Source organism: Prionailurus viverrinus, chromosome B2 (assembly GCF_022837055.1).
Source record: "Prionailurus viverrinus isolate Anna chromosome B2, UM_Priviv_1.0, whole genome shotgun sequence".
Lineage (NCBI taxonomy): Eukaryota > Metazoa > Chordata > Mammalia > Carnivora > Felidae > Prionailurus > Prionailurus viverrinus.
The window spans coordinates 132480960-132500124 of record NC_062565.1 but is presented as its reverse complement, the minus strand read 5'-3'; the positions used below and the strand labels follow the sequence as shown (position 1 = coordinate 132500124).

Genomic DNA, 19165 nt, shown 5'->3' with positions numbered 1-19165 from the left:
GTAAGTTTTCAATGTTTTATGACATAATGTCCAACTGAGATTAGCCCTATCTTCTTATCTATTAAGTCATATCTATTCTCCTGACACCTGGAAACCATGGAAACAAAGGGCCCAGAGTTGCCATCTGTCTACTCGGAGAGGGTCCCACAGTTATCTGAACCCAATACAGAACAGATGGCTTTACCTTCCAGGAGCATCCCCTTTCTCATCAAACCACACTTCCTCTCCAGACACACCGATGAATGTGGACTTGATGAGGAAGTCCAGGAGTTTGCTACCGTCGATGGGCTTCATGGCATCACAGAGGCCCACGTGGCCCGGGCAGAGGGCATGGTGCATGTTCTGTAACCCGTGAGCCATGGCGTAGATGGCGTTGATGACAAACCCCATCTTACTGTCCTGGACATAGTTTTCTTCTAAGCTTTCATTGCCTGCAACACAAAAACAGACTGCTACCAAGGTTGCAATAATGAGGTCTCAGAACACATGTTTTATTCTCAAATGCTTTTCAGGGCTCTCAGAGGAAGGAAAAGCCAAGTCCACTTGTACAAGCCTTGTACTTGTGACTAGCACTAATTCTAGCTGCAAATAGCTTATTCAATTTTATTTTCTGAATTCAATAATGGTTTTATAACATATGACACAAACTCCATACAGGTGAAAATAAAGAACTTTCAAATATTGCAAGGAAATCCTTCAGGAGCAATGAAAATAACTCTTATTCTCTCTTGGCTCACAGAAACTTATATTAAAAGTCTCCCTAGATCACGGTACATTTTTAATATCCTCTATGACAATGCACAATCTATAATAACTCAGTTTGTGCATTACCTAAGCCCTGATATTTTCTTTTGATGATTCGACTAATTTTTTTTATATCTAGGGCCACAAAAATCCAGAGTAAGAACTAGATAGTATAAATCTCTCCTTATATATAGTTGACAGTATAGAAATATTTGAATCAGATTTGCTGATTATTGGAAACTGAGGTAAAATGTTTCTTGATGGAAAAGTCATACTAGACACTTACTTTTAACATTTAACATTTACCAGTGAATTTCAAAAACCCTGCAATCATTTTCACCTGTGTCAAAAGTGATCTAAAGTTCCCCAATTGCCAAACGAGTTTCACAAGAACAGTATCGACTTAGATATGAGCTCCATATCAGAAGTGTAAATTTGAGGACTTATGTATGGATGAGAAATTCAGAAGCCAACTGGATTTGTTGAAAAAAAAATAACAGGTTTGTAAAACAAAATCGATTTGAAACACATCACTGGCATAATTGAGAGATGGTGTATTTAGTTCCAGAAACTTGCTTTTGTCTACGGTGGGCTTTTCCTCCCCTCCCCCCACCCAGACTGATCGTTTCTGGGGGGTGGGAGGCCTATGGTGTGTGTTCCAGGTGCCAGAAGGTGGGAAAGGTGGTGAGTTTAGCTATTGATGGGACTGAGAACACCACAAGACCCCTTGCACCCCAACCAGATGACCTCTTTGTTCCAGCCTAGATAGGCCACTGGACACTAAAGTTCCAGCCCGAGAGCAGCAGAGAAGTTAAAGAAGGTTGGAGTGCTTATAAGAGAAGATAAAGAGTCTTGATACTGATGTTGAGCTTGAGATGAAATAAGACATTTCTAAAAGTTATTTTTAAAAGCTTAACTGTTGGGTGGACCAGTTGGTTGAGCGTCTGACTCTTGATTTCGGCTCAGGTCATGATCCCAGGTCATGAATCCAGCCCCGCGTCAGGCTCCATGCTGAGCATAGAGCCTGTTTAGGATCTTCTCTCTCTCCCTCTCTCTCTCTCTCTTTCTCTCTCCCCCACCCCCACCCCTCTCTACTCTCTCTTTCTCTCAAAAATAAATAAATAAACTTTTTAAAAAAGCTTAACTACTTAGATATAGTTGAAAACGTGAAAAAGATACAGGACTTGTATCTACCCTAAGCATAAGATACAAAATACTGGGACCAGGCTGAAGAGGGGAAACATTCAATTTTACCTCATCTTCCAATGTTGCTTAATAGGAAATTATTAAAAATGTGATTTATTAAAGTAATATTTTCTCATCGAAAGGATATTTTCTGAGAGGAAATAAAGAGTATGACAGGCAGAAAGTGCTTTGAAATCAAACTACACAGAACAACTATAGAAAGTTATGTACAGCAGAAAGCAAACATCCTTGCAAAAACTGCTAAATCATTAAAACATGGTGACTTATGTCTGTCACCCAGAACCCTTGGCTCTTACCGTCAATTTCCTTTCCTTCTCTTTTATATTAGGGTATAAAGGAGATAAATTAATGTCATCTATCTGGTGAGATTTATTTATTTATTTATTTATTTATTTATTTATATGTTTATTTTTGGTAGAGAGAGACAGAGTATGAGTGGGGGAGAGGCAGAGAGAGAAGGAGACACAGAATCCAAAGTAGGCTCCAGGCTCTGAGCTGTCTGCACAGAGCCTGACATGGGGCTTGAACTCACAAACCATGAGATCACGATCTGAGCCAAAGTTGGATGCTTAACCTACTGAGTCATCTAGGTGTCTCTGTCTGGTGAGTTTTAAACAAGGCTTTAAACACTGTTTGAAACTTCCAAGTGCTAGAGCTATATGTTAAAGCTACTAGAGTTAGATATGTTACCAGGAAGTAAAGAAAGAAAGAAAAAAAAAAAACAGACAAAAACTGAGAGGCAAAATTAACCTTCACTGCAGCAGCCATTTAAAGGGTCCTAGTTAATACTAAAACCACCTGCTTCAAGTGGCAGTTATTAAAGTCAACCCAGGAGCAAAGTACAGAAAAATATGAGAATAAACCCCTGGTGCTCTTCATGGAAAATTCTCTTACCGGGGGCAAGCCTTATGACCACTGAGTTTGTTGTTTTTGTTTGGTAACTGCTATTAAAGATTTATTGTATATGTTTTAAATTATGTCGGTGTCCCTAGAACAAATTTTTTAAGCCATGGTTTGTCTAGTGGACATATTATATCTAAGCATTGAGGCTGTAACTGTTCCTGGATTTCTTGAAAATCAGTAGTTTCCTTTTGAACCTTATTTAGGGTGATCATATAAGTTATTGTCCAAACTGGGTCACTTTTGAGAGTGAAGCAATATTATTCTGGAAGCACTGGTGCAAACAAGACAGACTGGTCAAACGGTGACACATTTCTTGAGCCACACTAGCCTCTAACTGTAGCTATTTACTGATGTTATTATGGGTAATATATTACATATATAAAATACATGTATATATACATACATATATAATAAAAAATCAGTAGACTATTGTCAATTTTAACTAATTTTAAATTTATCTAATGTTAATGGGAAATATACACCTTAATACTAGCTGCTATTTATTGGATTGTTTATAAATGCTCAAATAACGAGTTCATGATAATCCCGCCAAATAGACATTAATCTCACCATTTACAAGTGAGGAAAGAGCAGAGGTATCCAAATGCCCTCCTGATCCTTGTTCTTTCTGTTACACCCTGTGGCAATGTGGTTGCAGATATAGAAATCTACAGAAAGGGCACTTTTCTGGTGGCTGAGGAGAGGGCGTCTGCTGTGCACCAGTATCATTGTCAAGCTGGTTTGAGGCTTTCCCTAGGATCCTTCTAGATGTGCACAGCTGTCTCTCTGACTAGAAGTCCTGACACAATCTTCTAACGGCAATCTATAACGAAGAAGCCCATCCTGGTAATATTTATCATACAGAGAGCCAGGAGGCTAGTAGGCACATGTTTTCAGGAAATGTTTGTAATTCACACCCCTTTCCAAAATAAACACCAACAGCTTGTGTGTTTTGTGTGAATCTGAAGCAAGCACATGCACTTCCCTACCCTGAAAGTCCACTGGCTCTGTCTGCACATGAAGGAGGTACCACCGTCAGGAAGAACTCTCTCTCTAGCTACTACCCCAGCTCAGTATGAACTAGCATTTGGGAAGGTGCAACATTAGAGTCCGAAAATTGGCTTTTACAGGACCATTTTCTTTGCCATAGCAACTGTCTCAGGTAATGTTGCAAGGATCTATCACTGAACAAACAGAATATGTCACAGGTTTTCCCGTTTCCCCCAAATCCTATATTTTCACGACCAGTGAATAGAGAATCCAAACTAATAATATTGTCACTTGGTGGGAAGGTGAAAACACGGTGGTTCCCTGGGGTTTAGTCCCTTTTCATAACACTAGTCTCAGAGTTTTTAGTGAGAAGGGGTTTTTATGATTCATTTTTTCTGCTGTGTGCTAACTGTTACAGACCACTAGGGTATCATTAAATCATTACCTTTTCTAATATGCTAAATGGAAGAAAATAATTGTAGTTGCCTGTGTTTATTTACCTTCAAAAGAATACCTGTCTAACTACTTGAGTGGATTGTGCAAATAGCTGTCTTGATTCTAAGCAGTAATCTTGTTCCTATTGCTACAGTGCAATAAGGGCTACAAATTGCTTCCTGAGTGAGGCAGCACACAGGGCCTCCACGGGGGTAGCAACTGACTGTGTAGCTTCAGAAAACATGGTGGTCGGGACAAGGGTTGGCGATTCTGTCTGCTGCCACGTAGGATGGCTACTCTGTAGAGCAGTGTAACAGAAAGAACTCTGCACCAGGCACATGAGCACCTGGAACCCACAGGCGGTTCTGCTAGAACACATTAACAGTACATTTCCCACAAGCCATGGAACTTAGATAAGGGTCTAGACCTCCTTGGGTCTCGGTTTTCCAATTTAAAAAAAAAATGCCACAAGTGTATCAGATTATCTTTCGAAGATCCCTTGCCCGTCTGAAGTTTCTATGCTTTGCTTTTCCAATTCTACATTTACTGGTACTTGGCAAAGCCAATCGCATAGCTTATCTTTTTTTACTCTTTACACAACTATATGAGATAAGTTTATTATCACTGGTTTACACATAGGAACACTAAAGTTAAGTCACAGTTGGGGAGAAACGTCTCTCTTCCCCTTCAGTTAATGCTTCTGTTGAAGAAACTCCCTATTAAGTATCACCTCGGATTTTTGACTCACCTACTGGGAAGAGAAGAGTGATTCATTTTATTGATGTACTGAGAACAAGAAACTGGGCAGGCTCAACTCCTCCCTTTGCTCTCTCCCTTGGAGCCAATGACCTGACAGTACTCAAAGGTTCTGGTTAGTCACAGGCCTTGGGAAGATGTGGCTTGTCATTGTGCAGTCCTGCTAGTTGGATAGACAGGTTAATTGCTCTAGTTCCAGGACCAAGTAGTGACAAGTCTATCTCGGCCACATATCTAATCTATGCCCCTAATCCAGTTGGTTTTCTGTTCTTCAGTTAGTTTTTTTTTTTTTTTGTTAAATTAAAAAGAAAAAAATTAATTGAGGTATGTATAACTCACATATGGTAAACCACAGAAATCTTTACTGATCAATAAATGTTTACAGAAGTCCATACCCATGGAACTGCTGCCCAGATCATGACTTAGAGCATATTTAGAAGGCTTTCATTTATTTAGAGTTTCCTAAATTCATCCCAGCAACGTTTTGCAATTTTTCAGTAGGTGGAACCTAGGTATTTCATTTTTATTATACTGCAATGATCGGTATATTTGAAAGTTTTTTTGAAGTTATTTATTGCCAGTGTGTAAAAACACTCTTGATGGTTGCATTTTGGTGTTGTATCCTTCAAGCTTGCCAAATTAATTTATTAATTCTAATTTTTAATAAAGTTTTTGAGTTTTCTAGTTATACAGTCACATTATTAATAAAACATATTTTATCCTCATCTGTTTTGCTCCTGAGTCTACTTCTTAGTCGACTCAAATCTGGGAAAGAAATACATTCTTCGACAGAAATCCCAGGGGTCCCAAACTTAAGGTCACAAAGCTAGTTAAGTACAAAGACAGTGGCCTCCAGAGCTGGACCTGGTCCCTGCCCAATGGCACTATGCATGCAAGTATCAGCTTTATCTAACTGCTGGAGAAGTCCCATGACAGACGAGACATTTGTTAGCAAAAACAATCAGCTTGATTTTTTTTTCTGAGTTTTTAAATTTCTTTTTTAATGTTTATTTATTCTTGAGAGAAAGAGACAGAGACAAAGCATGAGCAGGGGAGGAGCAGAGCAAGAGAAGGACCCAGAATCCGAAGCAGGCTCCAGGCTCTGAGCTGTCAGCACAGAGCCTGACGCAGGGCCTGAACTCACGAACTGGGAGATCATGACCTGAGCCGAAGGCGGAAGCTCAACCGACAGAGCCACACATGCACCCCAGCAAAGTGGGACTCAACTGACTGAGCTACCCAGGTACCCCTTCTGAGTTTTTAATAATACTGTCTCAGATTGAATGCCCAAAGTGAAAAGATAAAGAAAATAGATCGAGAGAATGTTGAGCTCCAATAGAGTACTTTTGTTGTGGCTGTTTTATTTCATTAGAACCCCACCACTATGCACAAATCTAGTCATGTTGCCTTTTCAAATATGGACCCTCAGCATTAACTTCAAATTAAAAAGAAACAAAGAAAGTATTCTTCTATATCATCACAAAACAAGGAAGCATTTTGGGAAACAGTGGTAAACATAACTTTCCTGGAGAAAATATTCTTCTGATTTCTTGGTATTTGTAGCTCTGCATTGCCTCGTTATCTGAAAGCATTATATACTCAATACATGATTGGATAAAATCTCAATTCAGATCAAAATAGAAAGGGCTGTGTTGTTGTATACTGATAACATATCAAACAAAGAAAAGAAAATTCATATTCCTTTAAATGACCCAAATGTTAGATTAATTGAAGGAAGATTAATCAGGTCACTTTAAAAATAATGACCTCAAAGGACTAACGTGCCCTCAATTTTTCTTGGAGACCTGAGCTGCTAAATTTTCTTTATGCTTTTCCGGAGAGCACTGGTGATGAGATTCACAACTGTCCAGGCTTGTTCATGTTCATGTCTAGGATCTGTGAATTTTTGTTTCCTCTGACTCTATATTTTCCACTTTTCCCTAAAAAGTTTTGTCTGCTCACATCACAGAAAAAATATTTTCTGCTCAGTTTATTAAAATGTAAATTAACTCCTATGTAGGATGGAAGAGAAGAAAGGAAGCTTCGTTTAATCGAGCATATGTTATTATCACTGTTGTTATTAGTTAAATTTCTATTGCTTAAAACCCCCTGGTTTTAACATATGTGAGCAGTACAGACATTTTTCTAAATACACCATCACAATCTATTGTTAAGAAAGAAACCCTCCACTTACATGACACGTGAACTGTAGGCTCCCTGCAAATTAATGATAATATATAGCAAGCCTTCAATTCCCCCAAAACACAATTGCATTTTAGCTAGTTCTTATTTCAAATAATTGTGGTGTATATGAAAAACAAATGAGGACAATTGCTGCTGTGTTTAAGTGATGCTGAGGACCAGTCAGTAACATTTAGTTGGACCACAGGGATAGTTCAGAGAAAATGAGGGCAGCTTGCCATGTGCCTTTGCCTTTATTATTGATCTGGCAAAAAACACTGTCGTGGAGTTATAAACCACTCCCCCTGGAGTAACTAATCTTTGCAGGTCTGCGGTAAGCATTTGGCCGGTAATCAGAGAGATAAAGTATGTTACAGAAGGTGGCTGCTTTAACCACCGTGGGAAGTTAGAGTGTGGTTAAAATTCATCAGGAACCAACTCTCTTCTCAGCAACCTGCTGGTTCAGAATCCTTGCCTATTCCTCTCGGCCTCTATCAAACTTGAAGAAGGCATATCTATGTTCATAGCACCACTTCTACTTTTTTATGGGTGATGGGAAACATGCTTTCTTTTACATATGTAAGGGACTTCCATGATCTAATGGTATTCTGGCCTGTTTTGAGTTCCTTTCAATGGTCTGTCCTTTTAAAGTACCTCTAGCTTTGTGTTGCAGTGTTTGGATTCAACTAATATGTTAGGGTGGATTTTGCAGAAATACAAGAGCTGTTTGTGAATATTCCACTGACCTCTGACTTATTTAATTAGGGCCTAACATAGCATTTTCTGTTAGCCAATATTGAGTCTTATTTATTATAAAAACAAAACCATAAAATTGTATGACATTAGCATTTTAATTCTACTTTTATAATTGACTTCTTATTAATATAATACAGTATCTATAAATAGACAAGATACCATACATAAAAATGTATACTTTGGGACATATTAAAGAATTTCATATTCTTCAGCCTTTTCCTTGAAATTCATATCCCAAGTGGATAAGTTGGGAGCCTGGAATAGAAGCCTATCATGTTTTAAACAGACTCTGGGGTTTAAATATAGGTCATAAGGCTTATTACCCTACCTGTACCACCTAAGAATGAAATATACTACGTATTTTAATCCAGGGTTCACCTACCCAGGTCACTATTACTGGATATTTTATGTTGATATTTTAAGTAGACAACAGTCTGTGTAGATAACAACACTATCTGTCCCAAAGTTGCAATTATTGGGATTTCTTGAGTGGCATATTGCTTTTTATGTAGTGTCTCCCAAGAGCATTTCTTAAAAGAATTGAGTTTGGAATTCCTAAGGCCCCAGTAAGAACTCATGGCTAGTGAGACTTTAGTCAATATGTGTCACAGAAATTAGAAGAGCAGTTTCTAAGATTAATGTTGTCGAGAGCACATAGGAAAAGAATTCTTAGCAGAGTCTGTTACTAAAATCAATACAGGGTACAGACTTTATGCAAATCTTCTTGGATGTCAACTGCTCTGCTCGGGTTATGAAGGGCATATTTATAGAAACAAGAATGCCAAATATAGATTCTATAAGAAGGACCTCCTTGAGAGGCCGCAGGGCTGATCTGAATCTATTAAAATTATATTCAGAAATGGAATATAAAGACTATACTCACTGGCCAAATTGTTTCTCATGGAGCATAAGTTAACAATTCTGAAATAGCTGTACATGTACCAAGGTTGAACAAATAAACGAGTGTATGGCAGAAGCCAATTTTATCACAGTTGGAGTCAGAGGTTATAGATAAGCCTCTGTATAAATAAACCATGTGGTACCAGAATCATACTGAAGGCATCAAGATGAATTTAAGTTTAGCTTAATATAGATGTTGATAAGTTTATATAGAAAAAATTATACACATATATGTAAGTGTGGACTGGTGTACATATATTTCCCAGCTCAGTGGGCTGAAACATTAAGACCCCAATAGCAACAAGATACCCAGTGCTTGGTTTCTAATACCAGATCTTGGTTTCTAATACCATTCTCTACTAAAAGGAATCAGGACTCTTTTGGAGAAATAAACAATTGTAGGGCTGGGGCAGGAAATATACAAGATGAGCCTAGAGCATATTGTAGTACCATAAAGTAAGGCAATACTTAAAAAACAAAACAAGACATACATATGTCAGAGGGATACTAGAGCCAAGTGAAAGACCACCCAAATGTCTTTCCCAGAGCTAAACCATTTAAGCAACAAAATAAATAATATAGTATTGAATTATAACCCAAAGTATAAAACATACTCAGAAGTCTGTGCCCTGGGCTTCTGGGTGACTCAGTCGGCAGAGCCTCCGACTTCAGCTCAGATCAAGATCTCGTAGTTGAGTTCAGGCCCCGCATTGGGCTCTGTGCTGACAGCTCAGAGCCTGGAGCCTGCTTCAGATTCTGTCTCCCTCTCTTTCTGCCCCTCCCCACTTGTGTTTTCTCTCTCTCTCTCTCTCTCTCTCCCTCTCTTTCAAAAATAAATAAACATTAAAAAAAGAAGTCCATGCTCATATACATAAATTATTAAATTTAAAAAAATAAATGGGGGAGAAGAATTCTAAAAAAATTATACCCTGCCCTCAAGAAGGTGGAGAATAATTTCGCATATTTTAAGTGTGGTATACACTTAATGAATTGGTTTCAAAGAGTACAGCATTAAAAGGGGTATAAAAAGAGAGACGTGGTAAACACTTCCTTAACCAGATGATCAATGTTAACATCATTGGTAATAAATTGATAGATAGAGTGTAATCTTTTTTTTTAATATTTATTTTTGAGAGAGAAAGACAGAGTGGGGGGGTGGGGCGGGCAGAGAGGAAGGGAGACACAGAATCTGAAGCAGTCTGTAGACTCTGATATGTTAGCACAGAGCCTGACACGGGGGTCAAACACATGAACCGTGAGATCATGACCTGAGCCAAAGTTGGGTGCTTAACCAACTGAGTCACCCAGGCGCCCCCCACCCCCGCGTAAGGTTTACTTCTTATTATGTTGTATGAAGAAAGACACATCACCTCTGTGGTCTTCCTCCCCAAACTCATAATTCCAGTCTGACTATGAGAAATACATCAACCAAACTCAGCTTTAGGAACACTCTACAAAATACCTGACTAGAACTAAAAACTGTCAAGGTCATCGAAAACAAGAGATCTTCAATAATTGTCACAACTGAGAGGAGTCTAAGGAGACAAGATAAAAGAATATAATGTTATATCCTGGATGTGATGTTGGAGCAAAAAAAGAAAACTGGTGAAATATGAAAAAATACGGAGTTTAGTTAATAATACTGTGCCAATGTTGGCTCATTAATTTTGGCAAAAGTAACATAGCACTATGAAATTTCACAACAGTAGAAACTGAATGTAGTGTGTATAAGAACTCCCTGATATAAATTCTCAACTTTTCTTTAAAACTTTTCTAAACTACAAATTTTATTTGTTTTTAAAAATGTGCAAGAATTAGCACCAAACCTGATCTGGCACCAGGTACAAAGAGATAACATGATCAAATGCTTGCTGTGTGACAGGAACTTAATCAGGTGCTCTCTATATAGTATCTTATCCATCTCACAATGACTTATGAAATTGGTGATATTACTATGTCCAGCTTACTAACAGAAAATCCAGGCACTGGTGGGTCGAATGACTTGTCCAAGATCATACAGCCGGATAATGGTGGTGACTGGCCTGACACTCAACTGGTATGATTCCAGAGTTCTTGCTCTTAAGTGTTATGTTTCTGTCTCTTGCTTCGATGTAATCCAAGAGGGATACTGTACTCAGCAGGCTCATGGAAAGATGTGGCATTGCCACCACATTGATAAATGTTTGTGTGTGCAAAATAAAATTTGCCCTTGACTGTAGATTATGTAATCTATAAAGAGAACTTCCACATATTTCATCACACGGTGAGGTCACCATGATTTATTTCACATGGAACATGTTGATATAGAGGCAGAATGTCTTTCAAGGCCCTTTCATATAGATGTTCCATACATTTACTACATAAAGTTAAAGACAACAGACAAAAATTGTTTGATAAGAAACACACCACTAAAAATCAATATTCTAGATTCTATGACCTTCAGACTGACCTAGTCACAAGAAACTATTAACTAATTTCCCAAGGTTTTATCTGAGTTCCCAGACTATTCCAGGGTCAATCCTTCTGGACACAATTGTTGTCCATGCACTTAGCTGGCAGTGTACTTAGCCATAGAGGTTAACTTAAAAATCTAATTAAACAAGTGGCTCTTGAAGCAGGCATATCATCTTGGTTGGTAACAACAGTTTGGAAGTCACAGGATAAGAACAAACTTAGAGGAAGCTCTACTGTACCATAACGAACTCTCTCAAGCAGCATGCATGCTCTGTGCCTGTAGTTAACCTAGACTGCTAACCTAAACTACTGGGGTCAGGTGTTTGCAAACTGACCTTGCTCAAGCTTATCAAAACACACTCATCAAAAATGCATTGGAGGAACATATGGAATGTAGCACTGCTGGGCCAGTATTTCTGTTGACTGTGGGACTTTTTTAGTGCTTTATTGGAATTTTGCTTTCTAGGATGCCAGGTGCTACACCATTTTTGGATGATGCCTCAATCATGGGATTCGGTTCTACTGAAGTAATTGGGCAACATATCAAGATTTTTCCCTCATGGCTTCTACTTATTCTTAGATAAGGGTATATTAAACAAACACAAATGTGGTCAAGATGATTCTTTGTCTATACTTATTCCTTGCTCGTTTTTGTACCCAAAGTGGACTTTTTCTTGTGTAACAAAGCCAATTATTTTCAATTAGGACTTGGAATTCAGATGAGGTGTATGTGCCTCACCACCCCTTAATGAATCTATTTGATTCTCAAAACCATATAAAAAAGTGTCCAAATCTAGAGACAAGGAGGAGCACACTAACCACTAAGGTTCAAAATTGAGATAGCAGAAATAATGGACAGCATTAGTCATTACCAAGGCTAGATTGAAGTAATGAGCAATGGATAACTTAACCTCATCATAAAGGTAGGAGAAGTCTAGGCTGAAATACTAGATTTATACCGAAGCTCATGTAATTTGACAATAATCCAGGATTTAAGTGTAAAATTGAGCGATAGTAGAACTCTTTCTCACTGTGTGTGTATTTGTGTGTGTGTGTGTGTGTGTGTGCGCGCATGCACGCACACATATTCCCTTGTATGTTCTTGCACATGCATTGGGTTAAATAGCTACATGAGTGCATTCAAAGTATTGTACTTTTTTGAGGCATGATATTCTGCAATATTCTTCAAATGAACTCAGCATAAAAAGAGGAAGCCTCCTTTTCCTTAACCCAAGGCACACTGTGTTGTCACAGTACTCTGGGTGAGATTAAAAATATGGCATTAGTCCCCTTTTGCTGATTTCTTTCATAGCTAGAAACAAAAAGGCAGAAGTGGAGATTAATTCCATCCTTAACAAGGGATAAGAAAGCCAATGTAGGGATTATTTTGGTGAGAAATGAGCACTGGAACCAAGGCTTATACATTCACCCTGTATATGCTCAGAAATATTTGGGAAGGATAAACCAGGGAAGAGATTGATCAGCATGACACTGCCACATTGATGAAATATGACAGCTGCTTCTAGTGGTGAGGTCAACAGGAAACCCATTAAAAGCATCTTCTCTAAGAACATTTGGCATTGATTTTTCAGTTGTGCCCCCTGAAAGATCTCAAAACTATAAAGTGAAGGCAGCAGTGATTTCTCTTTCCTCTGCAACTGCTGAATCAGAATCACCAGGTATATCTACAACTGTTCATGTAGACTGGAACAGCATAAAAATGTATTTTTTTCAAGTTAGATTAGACCAGGAGAAAAAGCTTGTTTTGTGTACAAGGGATACTGTGGTTTATTGGTGAATTTCCATTGCCCCTGGCTTCCTTGAATGTGATGAAGTCACAGATCAGTTTGTATGCAAAAAGTAAGGATAGCTGGGGGCCATTGTGCTGCCAGAAATCCATCCACCACAACACATCTCCTATTTCTACTGTCAATTGCAAAGCCACCATCGTATTGTCAGAATAAACTCCATCTACAATGGAAGCACACCTTGCTTGTTTCCATGCAGTAATAAGAGTTATTTGGATAATTGTCTTCTACCTTATCTCACTATTTCTCATAGTGAATGACTGACAGCTCAGGAGTAGGATCATGGTCCAACTGAGGCTTGATTATTATTGATGGTGACTAGAATACATTTGAGAACATTCAAAATGAAACTTGATGTGATGACTATAAGCTATTACTTGAGATTATTGAATAAAAACTAACATAAATATAATATGAATGAAGTGTTTATTTAATACATTAGTCAAATTAGGAGCTCTGAATATCTGTAAAAATAATATAAGAAGCTGTGCATAAATGAATGTTGGGAAGTTTAGGCAATTATTTCAGTCTGAAGCAGTAAGTGAGAAAGTTCTTCAAATCTCTTAAAAGATAGAACCAAAATTATGTTCCATTTTAAGCTTGTGAACTGACTGTTGTTGGAAATGAATTGTTTAAGGCTCATATCCATTCGATTGTCTGAGTGTATAAAGATGTCAGTACGTGGAATAATAGGAATTTTTAATATCTTTTAAAATAAAATTTTCATGGTAATGCAAGATTATGTATTCATTTAACCAAATAAGAATTTAATACTGTGGTGACTGCATTCTCATTTTGAAAATCACTCAGCCATCCATGGTGCACATTCCATATGTTGAATTCTGTGCTGCTTGTATATTTTAAAGAGTCAAATTGTGCGGACCCAACTCTAAGGACAATGATTTAATCAATCACTGTAAAATTCCAGGGAGGCTTCATGCAGGAGGTTGCACATAAGACTGCCATTAAGCAGGTGTAAGAGTTAAAAAAGGAGAAAAAGGAAGGGGCTTCCTGCATAGCAATATTGACAGAGGTATAAATACACAGTGTGGAGGAAACACTAAAAACCTAAGCCTTTATTAACATGGCTAATAACGATACCAATAATACTAGTTGTTATTTATTGAACTTTAAATAGCTAGTCAGAGAGTTTTAGATGAAGCAATAAGGCAAAGAAGTCCCAACAGGCTTTCAGTACTGAAGTCTCAGGCTTCTTTCTGGAACTATCACTCCTTTTTAAAACTTATCTCCTAGATGGTTGTCCAGCTCTTGTGACTATTTAAACATGCACAAGCCCATGAGTCTTATTCTAACTCAGTGACACACATGAGGGTCCTGAGAAAGATAGATGAGCTAAGCAGGCAAACAAAACAAAGTTAATATTTTCCTCTAGTTAGTTGAGTCTTGGACTTCAAATCGAATTCAGAATTACACAGCCTGGGCTAAGCCACATAAAAGCCTTGTTAAATCTGAGCTTATTAGACCCAAGTCATTTCAACCCTACTCCATCTTTTCCGTGTCCATTCAACCCAAATTTTCCTGTTCTCCAAACCTCCAAACTTTGACTTGGATTATATCACCATTGAAAAAGTCAACTTACACCATACCTGGCAGAGCCCAGTAAAATGAGGCCATTTTCTTCCATGGTAAACATGTACCAGCAATTGGATAAAGAAATTTTGCTGCACCTAGACAAAGGTATATTATTCAGTGGTGAAAGAAAATAACTATTAACACAGGAAGAGACATGGAGGTCACTTAAATTACTAAGTGAGGGAAGATTATATAAAAAGGCTACATACTATGTGATTCCAACTAAGTGGTCCTGACTAAGTGACATTCCGGAAAAGGCAAAACCATGGGATCAGTAAAAAGGTCAGTAGTTGCCAGGGGCTGAGGTGGATGGGGTGGGATGAATAAACAGAGCATAGAGAATTTTGAGGGCAGTAAAAACACTCTATATGATACTATAATGGAGGATATGGGTCATTGTACGTTTGTCCAAACCCATAGACTATACAACACCAAGAGTGAGTTATAACGTAAACTACAGACTTTGGATCATAATAACAGGGCAGTGTAGGTTCATAAATCATAACAAATGTACCACTCCGCTGGTGGGGGGTGTTGATACTAAGAGAGGCTCTGCCTTGATTAACTAATTTTGCTGTGAATCTGAAACTGTTTAACATATATATATAAAAACATTTATCTGTTGTGGTTATGAATATGGAAAGTTTTATTTTTCCTATTTGTACACACATATTTGTTTCATTGTATATTTGATCATTTTCTTAGTACAAATCTTTTGCAATAAAATTGCTCACTCAGGTTGTTTCTTTAGACTCTTGATGCATAGTGAAAAAAATAGCTCTTCAAAAAAAACTTGGGGTGCCTGGGTGGCTCAGTTGGCTAAGCATCCAATTTTTGATTTCAGCTCAGGTCATGGTCTCACGGTTTGTGGGTTCAAGCCCCGATTCGGGCTCTGCTCTGACAGTACGGAGCCTATTTGGAATCCTCTCTCTCCCTCTTTCTCAACCCTTCCCCGGCTTGTTCTCTCACTCTCTCAAAAATAAATAAATAAACTTATAAAAAGTTCTTAAAAAGCTCTACCGTTTATTCTGCCACCAGCTGCATACTTGAATGTGCATTTTACCATATCCTGACCGACAGTACATACTACCATTTTGTAAAATATTTGCCACTTTGACAGATGTAAATTATACTTTTAGTTTACTTTGGTTACCACAGTAAACCTTTCTCTTTATTGTGAATTTTGTTTTCTTGTCAGTTGCCTCATTATTTTTAAATTAAATAATGATATTTAGTCTAGTATGTTTAAACAATCATAATTATTTCACTCTTGTGAGTGTTGTTGTAAATAAATAAAAAAATATAAGTCTGATTTACCAATCACTATGCTCTATCTTTAGAACATGAATTTCTTGGCAGGAAAGTTTGTGGAAGAGTGCCTTCTGAATTTCTGCCAAAGCACACAGACCCCAAGTTCTGTTGAAAGTCCAACTCATGTGCAGGCAGTAATTCCAGGATCTGGGAAGCTAGCTTAATATCTCTGTCTTTGACTTTCCACATTTAGTTTAGCTCCTTTATTTACTTTGTCCTATGAACCTTTTAGCAATATCTCTGCCAAGAGAAGTTATTTTATTGAAGTGTTCAATTTCATTATTAGTTTGCCATACAATGGAGTGTACAATAACATTTGATGGCTTCCTATGATTTTACAACCTTTTGTAAATTCTTATTAGAGGAGGAAACATGGCAGAAGGTAACAAGCATAGCGAAGTAAAAGTATTCCTAGCTTTTCTAATACCCAGGCAGAACCTGGGAAATGAGAGACTTGGAGAGGGCAAGACTGGGAAGAGGGCTGTCACATTCTGCTGCAGAAGGCTAGTTTGGAGGCAGAAGGCTGTACACAAGGAGTATTGCCTGGGTTGCTATATCACACATCTCTGGAAGGTATTCTCAGAGAATGCAATGATAATGGCACCCCTAGAGTTCTGAAATGTCAAAGTTCTTCCTGGAACTAGGGAGAGGGTTAGCTAAATAAATTAAGCAGGAAAGGGAGAACGCATGTTGGGATTGTGGAATTAAAAAGTCGTGGAAGAGCCATGTAGACATCTGAAAACTAACAGTGGCCAGGGATGGTACCCTGTTTATTGATTGATTGATTGATTGATTGATTGATTTTTTGAGAGAGATCATGAGAGCATGAACAGGGGAGGGGCAAAGGAAGAGGGAGAGAGAGAATCTTAAGCAGGCTCTATGACCAGTGTGGAGCCCAACACAGGGCTCAATCCCACACCCATGAGATCATGACTTGATCTGAAATGAAGAGTGAGAAGCTTAACTGACTGAGCCACCCAGGCACCCCAAGATGGTACTCTTTTAATGGATACGCTCCAGGGAAGGCTCCAGGGCAGAACAAGTTTTTAAGGAACTATGGTCAAGGAACTTCTAGGGAAGGTACTCAAACACAGAAATACGGAGAGTTAAGTATTGGATTGGGCAAATGATAAAGCTGGGAATTCAAGACTAGGGGGAGTAAAGGTGATTATTGTTGAGTTGAGAGATGTAGCAGATACTGTTGGTGCCAGACCTAGATCACATTTCCCAGCCAGAATACTCATAGCCCTGATATGCTTATATCACCCTCCAGCTATCTCCCTCTATGAAGAATTACTCTCAAAGAACTTGGAAATGCCTCGTCAGGAAGGCCACACTCCCCACCACTTCCTCTGCCCACTAGAAGAACTCAGCCAAATGACTGACTGACTCTAAAGTTCAAAAACTGCCCTCCCCCTTGTTAATTCTGTGATCAATCTGTATTCCAGGGCATACTTATGGGATCAAACTGAAACTTCTCTCCAGCTGGGAAATTGATAGCTTATCCCCCAGCCCTATCCTGATTCCAGCCCTTTCCTTCTCTTGAGAATACAACTCAATAAATCATTAGCAAAAGAATCTCTGCTTCATGCTTTGCCTCTCAGGAACTCAAACTAGTTAGGATAGGTGGCTTGGAATCCACTAGACCATAGTTAATAAACCCAAGATTCTAAAAATCTTTCCAACTTTTCCATTCCACATCAGGATTGATTATGAGGCACTTTTCTCAACTACTATCAGCTTTGGACTGATATGCAGATTCCTGGCTTTCATCATAGATCCACTAAAAAGAGCACCTCCATTGTGAGGCCCAAAGCATGCTGGGAGAATCTCATGCACTTTAAGAGTAAAGAGTAATAGTGATGTACCAGGGCTTAGAGTAAGGAGTTTATTGGTAGAAATCAGGTCGGTGGGCAAATGAAGAGAAGTGGGCTGCAGGAGCTAGGCACCAGGCTGAAGCAGAAGTTGAGGGTTGAATACACAGCTAACACAATGTAATGCAAATAAGAGGAAACTCAGCAGTGAAAACAACTTTCCCAGAGAGGGATTCAGAGCCTGGAAGTATCTACTAGAGAATTATGTGTCCTTTATTAGTTTTCTGTCACTTTCTTGACCCTTAGGGATCCCCCTTATAAAATGGAGATAATTCTGTCACTTTCTTGACCCTTAGGGATCCCCCTTATAAAATGGAGATAATGAGGCCTTCTACTTAACAACTTATACGCATGTCGTGGAGATAGACCCAAACAAGGTTCTAGGTGCTTTAAAGCAGTTGAAAGAAGGGATATTACATAAACACGAGTTTTAACACCATTAAGACCTTCTTGGATGAGTTTTAAAACCACAGCCAAGTTTTGAAGCCTTACAATATTCATGAAGCTATAACAAAGTTCAAGAGGCATCAGATTTAATCTTCAAAATGTCAATGAAAGGGATTTCTTATTCGATTTCTAAATTATTCCTAACTTAAGGCAGATAGTACATACAAGATTTCCATGACTGGAGACTCATATTAGCTTTAAGAGTAAGACTGCATAATGGATAAGTTTTCTCATTAAATTTTGGCTGAATTTCAAAGGGAAAAGCTTTTCAAATGAAGAAAAATTCTTTACACAGGAATTCAAGCAAAGATGAGGTCTGGTCATCTATCACCAGGACTGTGGAATGTTCTTGGGATGAGAGAAAATAAGGTTGTCAAGACAAAAGCCTCAAGCTTATAGTGATTTATTAGTGGGAAACAAGGCATCATGACACACTAATAGCATGTGAAAATGCAGGTGATGACACATCAGGTGCTTTTCACCACATCTAACCATTCCAGTACAGCATTGCCACTTTCTCTAGAACTGTTCCACAGCTAGAAAGACATAAGCTGGTGGGAAGCATGTGTGAGAGAGTATAGATTTTCATTCTGGTCTTAGCTTATTCATACTGACCAATGTAACTGTAACTCAGTAATTCTGGCTTGGACTTCTCCAAATATATCCAGGAAAAAAAATAGGGTCAACTTTCTAGACATTGTATAAGAAAATTTACATGGTACTCATGTTGTGTAGCTATGCACCAGATAGCAAATGTTTCTGGGTCCAGCTTCATCATTTAAAAAAATAATTTGGATTCTAATTATT

At 38.3% G+C, this 19165-nt stretch overlaps 1 protein-coding gene across 2 annotated transcripts in view; it reads right to left on the bottom strand.

Moving 5' to 3' along the window:
* Positions 1-19165, bottom strand: part of GRM1 (glutamate metabotropic receptor 1) — a 429826-nt gene that overhangs the window by 67451 nt on the left and 343210 nt on the right. For both annotated transcript variants that reach the window (XM_047859536.1, XM_047859537.1), the window contains exon 4: positions 185-431. In XM_047859536.1, coding sequence (XP_047715492.1) covers positions 185-431 — 247 coding nt within the window. The remainder of the gene's footprint in view (positions 1-184; positions 432-19165) is intronic.